The 12,401-nt window shown below is 36.2% G+C and overlaps 1 protein-coding gene across 1 annotated transcript in view; it reads left to right on the top strand.

Annotated features, from left to right (window-relative positions):
* PGM2L1 (phosphoglucomutase 2 like 1) overlaps positions 1-12,401 on the top strand; it is a 49,440-nt gene that overhangs the window by 16,465 nt on the left and 20,574 nt on the right. Inside the window, exons 2-5 of the mRNA XM_037522958.2 lie at positions 920-1,087; positions 7,274-7,380; positions 8,081-8,165; positions 11,684-11,767. Coding sequence (XP_037378855.1) covers positions 920-1,087; positions 7,274-7,380; positions 8,081-8,165; positions 11,684-11,767 — 444 coding nt within the window. The remainder of the gene's footprint in view (positions 1-919; positions 1,088-7,273; positions 7,381-8,080; positions 8,166-11,683; positions 11,768-12,401) is intronic.

The following is a 12,401-nucleotide window of genomic DNA, read 5'->3' as shown; positions in this document are numbered from 1 at the left end:
TGTTCTCCCCTGGAGTGTGTTTCTTTGTGTGTGTCTCCTTTACCCTTACAGAGAACACTTCACTTCTGACACTTCTGGTTACCAAATGTATGTTAGTTTTTCCTACACCAAGCAATTTTCTGCAATACCAGCTGGGTGCCCTACAATTTAAGTCAATTCTGACACTGTCTTCCTGGTGATAGTGTCAGATCCCAGGGGCTAAGGGCTCAGTCCCACAATACTGTCCCCCCACCAAACACACATACCCACTTCAATGCCATTTGCAAGCTCAAATTATTGTCTGGCTTCTGACCAATTGGCTATATAAATTGAAGGTTCTAATAGTTTTCTTAAGTTTGATTAAATTGCTAGAGCATCTCACAAAACTCAGGGAATACTTACTTATGCTTACCACTTTATTAAACAGTTTGATAAAGGTACAGATAAATAGCCAAATAAAAAGCTATATAAGGTGAGGTCTCAAAGGGTCCCAAGCTCCAAAGCCTCTGTCCCTGTGAAGTTGTGCCAAAGTGTTTTCTCACCTGGAAGGTGTCTGAACCACTTACTGTTGGGATTTTATGAAGATCTCATCGTGTAAGTATAATTAACTCTGTTACCGATTCTTCTCCCCTCTCTGGAGAAATGAGGGGACAGGAACAGAACTGAAAATTCCAAGCTTCTAACCATGACTTGATCTTTCTGGTAGCCAGGCCCCAATCAGGGGCCACCCATGAGCCACCCAGAGTCATCTCATCAGAACAATGACACAATTAGAGCTCTTGCACTTAGGAAATTATAAAAATCTCAGGAGCTCTATGTCAGGAACTGGGGCTAGTAACTAATATGTATTTTTCTTATACATCATAGTTTGAAGGGCTTCATATTAGGACTCTACTTTGTGATCCTGATTAAGTTTTAATACTTCTTTTTTTATATATAGAATCCTAAAACAAAAGAGCAAATTGAAAATCTCTTACGGAATGGGATGAACAAGGAGCTACGAGATCGTCTTTGCTGCCGAATGACTTTTGGGACTGCAGGACTTCGTTCTGCTATGGGGGCAGGATTTTGCTATATTAATGATCTGACAGTAATACAATCAACACAGGTAACTATTCCATATGCACTATCACTTTTTTTTTTTTTTTTTTTGCTTTATAAATTAAGGAATACTTTTCCTTAAAACAAACATCCAGTAAGTAAGTTAAAAATGTAGAATAGGGCCTTCCTGGTGGCGCAAGGGGTTGAGCGCAGTGCTGTGAAGCTGTCTACAGCCTCTGCAGCATGAGTTTGATCCCCAGCCCAGGAGCTACCCACATAGCGGAACAGATCTCTCCTGACTTGTCCGCTGCTCCCCTCAGCAGTGTACTGTGGTCTATCTGCCTGTTCGGTTCCGCGCTCTGTCTCTGGTGAATCCTCTCACCTCCTGCACCTCTGGCCTGTACTCCAGTTCTTATAATCATAAATAAATCTTTTTAAAATAAATTCTCACCTTTAGTCTTGCTTCAGATTTACCTTAGAAAGTATTTATTTGTCATTAATGGCATATACTGACTTTGATTGAGAGTTATTTTGATTGTCATTATCAACTTCTTGACAATGTTTGCATTTGAACCCAAGAAATGATAACTGATATTTCCAATTAATACAAAGAAACAAACTTAAAAAGATGATAATGATCCATTTTGGCAAATAGCCATTGATAAAGATTAACCAGTATATGGTTTTCTATGTATCCCTTTGAGAGTTCCTTAAGACATTGTATAGTGTGATACAATTTTATTTTATTTCTGCCCATTTTTTATGCAATTTATTCTAGAATCAAGTTACTTCTCTATCTAGTACATCTTCCTCCCCACTTCAAGGAGCTACCTTTTTGAGGCCAATAATGCATTTAGCATATATTAAAAGTTGTTCTGGACTAGAGAATTGTTCGGTAGACATAATTCTATTCAATAATTGACACTGACAAACAGCTTTATTTTTGTTCTGAGTGAATTATCAAAGGCAAGGACTAATGCAGAGGATGGGGAAGAAGGTATGCCAAAATGACTGAATATGTGCTGCCTCTTCCAGCCTATCTCCTTGATGTTGTTCCTCCAGAAATGCTTTAGCTCATTCTTTTATATATTGGGTTTCTGGTAAACTTTCATTTTAAATGAAGATTTCTTGACTTCACAAAAAGGAGTAGAGGTGGAGGTATTTGAATACATCTTCTATGGTAGTACAATATTTTATAAGAGTTTGGATTCCACTTTGTGAGGTTAAAAAGCCAAATGGAATCTGATTCTTTTATTTTTCTTAAAGATTTATTTGTTTATTTATATAAGCACTGGGTACAGTCAGAAGCACAGGAGAGTGAGAGAATTCACCAGAGCTAGAGCAGGGAGCAGAAGAGGCAGACAGATGAAGGACGCTGCTGAGGGGAGCAGCAAGCGCGGCAGGAGAGGTCTGCGTGCCATGTGGGACCCTTGCTGGTGGCCGGGATCGAACCAGCACTGCAGAGGCTTCAGGCAGCTTCACAGCCCAGCGCTCAACCACTGTGCCACAGGGGAGGCCCCAGGAATCTGATTCTTAAACCTTAGCCCTTTTCAGTATCTAGATATGGGGGAAAAAGATAAGATGGATATTCATGCCAAAGAATAATATATTATGTGAGGTTTTTGGGTAGTATCATCAGAAATAAGGTTGGTGGACCTAGCCAATTTGGACTATATTAAGCACATGTAAACACACGCGCAATATACATATATTCGTAAGGAGTAGACCATGGCAGAAGGGCCCAGAAGTCACTGGGATCTCATTTGGTGCTGCCCCACAGTTACTTAGTAGTGCCTGCCATGTAGTAGAGTCTTCAGTAAAAACCAACATAATTTAATTTGCGGGGTCTCTTTTAATAATTTAGTTTTAGTTGAATAGCCTTACACATGTCATTAATTGGAACTTTCTCTCTTTTTTCTGAAGAGCTGTTCAAAGACAAAAATAGAAATGGAATCTACATTCCTTTCTTTTCAGAGTTGTTTTAAGAATTGAATGTGGCAATATCTGTGGAGGTGGTTTTAAAGGACTATAACAATATGAAGTGTTACTTTTAAAGATCAAAGTATTTATTAAAATTAGCAAGTCATTTATAAGATAGTTTATCATCATGATTTTTTTTTAATGCAGAATTTTCCACTTTATTTTTTTTTTATTTTTTTTTATTTTTTTTTTAATAATAAATTTTATTGTTATATTCCCCATACAATTGCAGCCCCCCCATTCTGACCCCATCCCTCCCCCCCGCCCCGCCCCCCAAAAAAGTGTCTCTGGTTCATAGTTTTTTGTTGATTTTGATTTTCACTTTCTTATAGTTATTCATTTTCCTGGTCCCTTATTTAAGTTTTCTAGATTCCTGCTATGAGTGAGACCATCCGGTATTTTTCTTTTTCTTTTTGGCTTATTTCGCTGAGCATGATCCCTTCCAGCGCCATCCATGTTGCTGCAAATTGCATGTGTTTATCTTTTTTGAATGCTAAGTAATATTCCATGGTATATATGTACCACATCTTCTTGATCCAGTCATCTATTTTTGGGCATTTGGGTTGTTTCCAAAGCTTAGCTATTGTAAACAGTGCTGCTATAAACATAGGGGTGCAGGTGTTCTTTGGAATTGATGTTTCTGTGTCCTTTGGGTAAATACCTAGGAGTGGAATTGCTGGATCATATGGAAGCTCTATGTTTAGTAGGTCCAGAAATCTCCACACAGCTTTCCACAGTGGTTGGACCAGTTTGCACTCCCACCAACAGTGCAGAAGAGTTCCTTTTTCTCCACACCCTCGCCAGCATTTGTTGTTGCTAGTTTTTTTAATATGTGCCATTCTCACTGGTGTAAGATGGTATCTCATGGTAGTTTTGATTTGCATTTCCCTGATGGCAAGTGATGTTGAACATTTTTTCATATGCCTGTTGGCCATTTGCATTTCCTCTTCAGAGAAGTTTCTTTTTAGCTCTTCTGCCCATTTTTTGACTGGATTATTTTCTTTGTTGTTGTTGAGTCTCATCAGCTCTTTGCAGATTTTTGTGATCAGTCCTTTATCATTAGTGTTGGGTGCAAAAATGTTCTCCCAGTTGGTGGGGTTTCTCTTTGTTTTTGTTATTGTCTCTTTTGCTGTGCAGAAGCTCTTTAATTTGATGTAGTCCCAGCTGTTTATCTTTGCCTTCACTATCACTGCTTTGGGTGATGTGTCTGTAAAGATGTCTTTGATGTGCAAATCACGTAGTGTTTCGCCTATATTTCCTTCTATATTTTTATGGTTTCAGGTCTTATGTCTAGTTCTTTAATCCATTTTGAGTTGATTTTTGTGTATGGTGTGAGGTGGTGGTCAAGCTTCATTCTTTTGCATGTAGCGACCCAGTTTTCCCAGCACCATTTATTGAACAAACTTTCTTTGCTCCAATGCATATTCTTTGCTCCTTTGTCAAAGATTAGTTGACCATAAATCTGTGGGTTTATTTCTGGATTTTCTATTCGATTCCATTGGTCTGTATGTCTGTTCTTGTTCCAATACCATGCAGTTTTGATGATTATGGCTTTGTAGTATAGTTTGAAGTCTGGGAGTGTAATGCCTCCATTCCCTTCTTTTTTTTTCAGGAGAGCTTTGGCTATTTGGGTTTTTGTGATTCCATATGAATTTCATCAATAATTGTTCTATTTCTTTGAAGAATGACATTGAAATTTTGATTGGAATAGCATTGAATCTGTATATTGCTTTTGGAAGAATGGCCATTTTAATAATGTTTATTCTTCCAATCCACGAGCAGGGGATGTCTCTCCATTTCTTTGTGTCTTCTTCTATTTCTTTTAACAGTGTTTTATAGTTTTCTTTGTATAGGTCCTTTACCTCTTTTGTTAGATTTATTCCCAAATATTTGATTTTTTTTGTTTCAATAACAAAAGGGATGGTTTTTTTGATTTCTTCTTCTTCAGATTTATTGTTTGTGTATAGGAAGGCTACTGACTTTTGCGTGTTGATTTTGTATCCTGCCACTTTACTGAACTGACTGATGAGTTGAATTAGCTTTTCTGTGGAGTTTTTGGGGTTCTCTATGTATAATATCATATCGTCTGCAAATAGTGATAGTTTGACTTCTTCTTTTCCTATTTGGATTCCTTGGATGTCTTTCTCTTGTCTTATTGCCCTGGCTAGGACTTCCAGTATTATATTGAAAAGCAGTGGTGAGAGTGGACATCCTTGTCTTGTTCCAGATCTTAATGGAATTGCTTTCAGCTTTTCACCATTGAGAATGATACTGGCTGTTGGCTTGTCATAGATGGCCTTTATGATGTTGAGGTATGTTCCTTGTATCCCAAGAATTTCAAGGGCTTTTATCATGAATGGGTGTTGCACTTTGTCGAAAGCTTTCTCAGCATCTATTGATATTATCATATGGTTTTTATATTTCTTTTTGTTGATGTGTTGGATAACGTTGATTGATTTTCGGATGTTAAACCATCCTTGTGCCCCTGGAATGAATCCTACTTGGTCGTGGTGAATTATCTTATGGATACATTGTTGGATTCTGATGGCTAAAATTTTATTGAGGATTTTTGCATCAGTGTTCATTAGGGAGATTGGCCTGTAGTTTTCCTTTTTTGTGTTGTCCTTGTTCGGTTTTGGTATTAGTGTAATGTTGGCTTCATAGAACGTGTTTGGTATTGTCCCTTCCTTCTCAATTTTTTGGAAGAGTTTGTGAAGGATAGGCACTAATTCGTCTCTGAATGTTTGGTAGAATTCATTTGTAAATCCATCAGGTCCTGGGCTTTTGTTTTTGGGGAGGTTTTTGATTACCATTTCAATTTCGCTGCTTGTAATTGGTCTGTTTAGGTGTTCTATTTCTTCTTTATCTAGCTTTGGGTGATTGTAGAGTTGTAGGAATTTGTCCATCTCCTCTAGATTGTTAAACTTGTTTCCAAATAACTGTTCATAGTAGTTACTGATTATTCTTTTGATTTCTGCTGTGTCCGTTGTGATTTCTCCTCTTTCATTGATGATCCTGTTTATTTGTGCTTTCTCCCTTTTTTCCTTTGTGAGCCTGGCTAGGGGTTTGTCTATTTTATTGATTTTTTCAAAGAACCAGCTTTTGGTTTCATTGATCTTTTGGATTGTTTTTTTAGTTTCAATTTCATTTATTTCTGCTTTTGTTTTTATTATTTCTTTTCTTCTACTGGTTTTGGGTTTTTTTGTTGTTCTTTTTCTAGATCTTTGAGCTTCGAGATTAGGTTGTTTCTTTGAGTTCTTTCTTGTTTCTTGATGTGAGCTTCTATTGCTATGTATTTTCCTCTTATTACTGCTTTTGCTGCATCCCATACATTTAGGATATTGGTGTCCTCCTTGTCGTTCAATTCAAAAAATTTTTTAATTTCTTCTTTGATCTCCTCATTAGTCCAGTGGTCTTCCAGTAGTGTGGTTTTTAATCTCCATGAGGTAGGAAAGTTCCTTGCCTTCTTTTTATGGTTTATTTCTAGTTTGATGCCTTCATGGTCAGAAAAGATGGTTGATATGATTTCAATCTTGGTGTATCTGTTGATGTTTGTCTTGTGCCCCAGTATGTGATCGATCCTGGAGAATGATCCGTGTGCGCTTGAGAAAAATGTGTACTCCGTTTTTTTGGGGTTTAGTGTTCTATAGTATCATCATGATCTTTTTAACAGTAAATACTTCATTTCATTTTTCATTAATCTTGACTGAAATTTTCATGGTTTATTAGATTTTTTTTCCTGAGATTTTAAAACCAAGGAATTACAAATAGGGTCAGCCAGCCTAAGAAATGCTCTCATGAAGGGTTCCAGTTTTGATTAAAAATGTTTGTGTCAAAAATAGGTCAGATCTTTTGTTTAGCCTTCAGTCTTATGATTTAGCAAGGACCTTGAAATGGTCAAAATTTTGTTCTCTAGAGACTTGAGGCAAGAAACAATTTCTTGTGGCTCTTCTCTAACAATTTTTGTTAACATACTGAATCTCATGCCCCATCTGTTATTTTCTACATTTTTCTTTATCAGATTGACTTTAATGGTTCCTTAGTTCTATTTCTGTTGTTATAAATATGTCTGAAACTCTAGGAAGTAAAGGTCTGTCATCTGACATTTGTGGCTTGAACAGTATTGTTCCCACATTAGTAAATACGGGCTTAAAGGCGGAAACCAGTTTCCTAGGAACCAAGAAGCTATACAATAACAGAAAAATAAAAGATTTGCAGCCATAGAAAATGAGGCTTTAGTTAGGAACTAATCTTTTGTGTTTCTCTGCTTCAGGGGATGTACAAATACCTTGAAAGATGCTTCTCAGACTTCAAGCAGAGAGGCTTTGTCGTTGGATATGACACCCGGGGTCAAGTAACTAGCAGCTGCAGCAGCCAGAGGTAGGGTGTTAATTGTTTCAGAGGTTAAAGTGAACTGGAATAAAACCTTAAAACAAATTTAAGTTTCTGAAACAGGAAACTGTCATAGAAATGTGATCACATGCTATGTTTATTTGAGAGCTTAAATAAAAGCATTTCAAAGATAAGTATAAAGCTTTTACAGAAAGGAGTAAAATTTTCAAATATTTGGAGTTAGTATTTAGAATGACATTATAGTTCATTGTGATTTTAATGTTTTGTCAGAAGCACTGGGTGAGAGTAATTATGTAGCTGGTACTCTCTTATTATAGTCCTTTTTGATTCACTTTAAGGTATTTTCACACAGATAATCATAATTACAGTGATACCTTTTCTCAGAGGGTAATTATGCATTTTATATTTATTAAATCCCTTATTTTACTTTACTCCATTCTTTTTGCTTTTCGTTGGTTTTATTTCTTAGCAAAAGCCATCAAAAGATGAATGAGGAAAAATAAATTAAAATGTCAATTATTTTCATTATTTAACTTTTTTAAAAACTTATTTAACATTTTTAAGTTGGAGCATTGGAACTTAAGTAACCAGTGATCATAGAATTTGTTGTATTAAGCTCCTATATATTCAAAATAATTATAATATGAAACATTTACTTTGCAGAAAGTTGGTTTTTAAAATGTATGGTAAGCTAAAGACTCATAGAAATCTCTCTTTTTTTTTTAAGACTTGCTAAACTCACGGCTGCAGTCTTACTGGCCAAAGATGTTCCTGTGTACCTTTTTTCAAGATATGTTCCTACACCTTTTGTAGTAAGTGTGTTGTATTATTGATCATACATTGCTACTCTGGAAAGGATTTCTTCTATCAACCAAGATTCAAATCTTTATTATGTATGTACCTCTGTATTAAGTAATATGAAGAACCAAGGGAAGACAAACTTTGCTCTGAGTTTCTTTTCATTCAACAAGCATATGTTGAACCACCTAAGAATCAGACCTGTAAACAACTTGGACAAGTCCACAGTCACGGTGGTATATTTTAAGTTTCATCTTTAAGAAACTAATTTGTTAGGCAGACAAAATAATTAAAGATAGATTTGAATCCGTATCCTTGGTGTGTGTTTGTGTCTATGTGTGTGCGTGCATGCGTGTGTGTGTAAAAACAATGGATGCAATGATGTAGGATACTCTTATCAAACAGAGTCACAAAAGAAATCTCAACAAATACCAGAGAACTGCTTATCAAGCCATAGTACTGGACACTGTTGCAATAGGATTTGAAATAAGAAATCCACACAAGTCCCTTACTTTTGGAATTCTAAACATATATTTATAAATAATTCATGGATTAAGGAAGATATAATGAAGACTAGAATCTACAGGTAATCCTTTCTTTGCATGGTAGTGCAGGACTGTAAAGATAATTTTGGAAGCTAAATCCATGTCAAGTGATCTTAATCAATGAGAAAAATTATGATTGTTCTGTGATCTTCAAAATTTTTGTCAAGACATAAAAACACCTTTATCTTTTGGTTAAAAAGTTAATGGGTAAGTGTATAGGGAAAAGAAAACTTCAGTAAAATGATTTTTATTTAGTTCAGGCATACCTTTACAGATTTTGCAGGTTTGGTTCCAGATAGCCACAATAGAGTGAATATCACAATAAAGCTAGTCACAGGAGTTTCTTGGCTTCCCAGTGCATGTGTAAGTTAAGTCTATACTTTACTGTAGTCTATGAAGTGTGCAGTAGCATTATGTCTAAGAAAGTAATATCAATTTTAGAAATAGTTTATTGCTGAAAAATGCTAACCATGATCTGAGCCTTCAATAAGTGAAAATCATTTTTCTGGTGTAAAATAATGCAGTATCTGCAAAGCACAATAAAACAAAGTACAACAAAACAAAGTATGCTTACACATGCATTTTGAAACATTAAGAACTAAAGTGTCTTTATTTCGTTGTAAAAATATTTATCAAACGTATGAACAGTGCTTGCTTGTTGTCTAACTTAAGAACATGGATGACCATCTTTCCTATGCTTTGGTGAAAGGTCACACTCCCTTCTAAGTTTGGCTCAACTTCCCACGTTTTATCCTTTGTACTACCAATGTTGTGAAATATCTCTGAGAGTTCTTTCTGTGCAAAGGTTTTTTACTAGTATTACTTCCTCTGGGAGATCTTACCCTTTTCATCACAACCTCATTCCTAATTTATTTTCATACATTCACCTTCACTAAGCTTGTCTGGTTGCATATCTAGAATCTCTTGAATGGCAGCAGTATCATCATTCCCAATGTTTTTTTCCTATAATTCGATTTATGTCTAACTCAAATTTCCCTTCCACTAATACCACTTTTTGTTTCTTTGCTGAACTTTAATCTTCTTTGGCCAATTCCCTCTTTCAACTATCCATTTTTGCAAACTGTCACCTGGCTTTATCACTGGGTTATAAGGAAGCAACATAACTACCTGCTTTGCTGTTTCTGTGAGAGCTGAGTAACAGATGGCAATACAGGGACCAATCACTGATATCTTTAACAGAGTGACTGATTGGTTACAGATCATAATGGATCTCTTACATACATAGTTATCTGTGAACTTAAGTGTTAGCAACCAAGTTAGTACTTGCTGCAGTTGCGATTAACATGCTATGGTAACTGAAATTTGAACATATTGTAGGGAGGAGACTAATGTTATTTAACTGAAGTATGCAATTGGAGATTTGTGTGTGTGTGTAAGTGTGCAAAGCAAGGACTGCTTTTTTTCTAAACTGAGCAATGATGAAAAAATTAATAGCAAAAATTATGATGTATATAAACAAAGCCCTAAAGGGAAATTTATAGTCTTAATATCATACAAGAAAAAATAAAATAAAATAATGAACTGAGTCTTGAATTTAATATTAACTTATATATTAAACTAATAATATTTAGGGCCCCAGTGGCACAGCGGGTTGAGTGCAGTGCTGTGAAGCTGTCCACAGCCTCTGCAGCATGGGTTCGATTCCCGGCCAGCCAGGGAGATACCCACATGGCGCAGCAGACATCTGTCATGCCTGCTGCCCCCCTCCACAGTGTTTTCGGCCCATCTGCCTGTTCTGCTCCCTGCTCTGTCTCTGGTGAATTCTCTTACCCTCCCACATCTCTGGCCTCTACCCCAGTTCTTGTATAAATAAATAAATCTTTAAAAAAAGAACTAATAATATTTAATAATGAAATAAGTTTGTAATATTAACTTAAAATAGAATAAATTGAAATAAAGTAAAAGGAAGGAAATAATAAAGGTATGAAGGAAATTAATTAAATAGAAAATAAAACAGGTGTCAACAAAGGCAAAAGTTTATTTTTTTCAAAAAGCTAATAAAATAGACAAACTTCTGGCAAGGTGCTTAAGAAAATAAGAGAGAAGACACAAAGAAATTAAAAAGGAGCATAAAAATGTAGTAGAGGTTAAGAAAACCACAATATTTTGAACAACATAATTTGAAATAATGTGAAAGCTAAAATGAATTGGCCAATTTCCTAGAGTAATTGACAAATCAAAACTGGTATGAAATAGAAACCCTGTCTAGATCTATAACCACTAAAGAAATCACGTTGTTCTTTTTTTTATCTCAAATTTAAAATGCCAGGTCTAGATGATTTTATACACAAGTCTTACCAAATCTTTGAGGAGTAGATAATGTCTCCATAAACTGTTCTAGTGATTTATTGGAAATACACTGAATGGCTAACAGAACTGAAGGAATTACTAAGCAGTTGGTTTTAATGAATGAGAGAAATCAGGAAGGGTTTAGACCTCTAGATATTCCTGTAGGATTCTGACCTTAGGTTGCCAATTCCAACTACCACTAATCCCTGTGTGTTGACTTTCCTCTCACAGTGCAGGTAGATGTACCCTGCTTGTAGGAAAGGTGTTTTTATCAGTTGAGTCACAGTCTTGATCACCATAACTTTGAGTCTAAGTCTTCCTTCACTAGCTGCAGTAGAAACATTGGAGAAGGACTCTGACCAGGCTTGGGTTATGAGCGTCTCTGAATCATATCATCAGATTTACAGATTCCAGTGGAATGTCTAGCACAGAATAGTGGTTCATTAAACTTTGTCAAGTGAACAGAATAATAAGAAATGTTTACAGAACCAAACATTTGGGTGGTTATTGATGACCTTTTGGAGATACACCCCATCCATTGAACCTGGAGTTGATTGTTGAGGTTTTAGGCTATTTATATTTTAATGTATTTTCTGTTATTTAATCAAAGATATTCTCATGTCAAATGTCTGACTAGCTAAGAAGCAAAAGATTATGCTATTACTGTTTTTCTTCAGCCCTATGCAGTCCAGGAGCTCAAAGCAGTTGCCGGGGTGATGATTACTGCCTCTCACAACCGCAAAGAAGACAATGGATACAAGGTAAACCTCGGGCTCCCCATCTCTGCTTATTTCGTAGTTCATATTTTATTTAAATAATATGTGCTGAGTATATTTTCTACACTGGGGAGCAAGACTAGACATTGGGGACAGAAAGATAAAAACAGAGACTGACAAAGAATGTGTATCCTGAATGGCCTTTGATACTTCTCAACATGAACTATTACAAAAGTTTCTTCCTTGATCTTTTTACTTCTAATAGGTTGCTACTCTTGATTTACCCACTCCTATTGCAAATTCATCCTCTGTACCATTTCAGAAATAAAGCTATATTCTATCAAACACATTAAGAAGGACTGGGAGCTGGTAGGAAGAGAGCCAGAAGAATATAACCTTTACCACACTCTCTTCTCCCTCTGACCTTCTGCCAGTGCTCCCCACTGGCCATACGATCCATTTTCTGTGTCAGCCTCTGAGGCAGAAACAGGAGGAACAGGGTGAAGAGCGGAAGTTCAAGTAGAAGACAGCGCAGTACTGAGCCCCTGTTTGGGGCTGCTGGGTACTGAGTCCAGGAACTTCTACTTAATTTTCCTCTTATGTGGGAGGACCCTGGGCACTACTGGGAAAAAGATTTAACAATACTAATACTAACAATACTTTCCCAGGGCCTGCTAAG

This window comes from Talpa occidentalis, unplaced genomic scaffold (assembly GCF_014898055.3).
Source record: "Talpa occidentalis isolate TD23 unplaced genomic scaffold, MPIMG_talOcc4v2.1 talOcc4.3, whole genome shotgun sequence".
Taxonomy (NCBI): domain Eukaryota; kingdom Metazoa; phylum Chordata; class Mammalia; order Eulipotyphla; family Talpidae; genus Talpa; species Talpa occidentalis.
The sequence above is the reverse complement of the archived record's forward strand: the minus strand, read 5'-3'. Positions and strand labels throughout refer to the sequence as shown.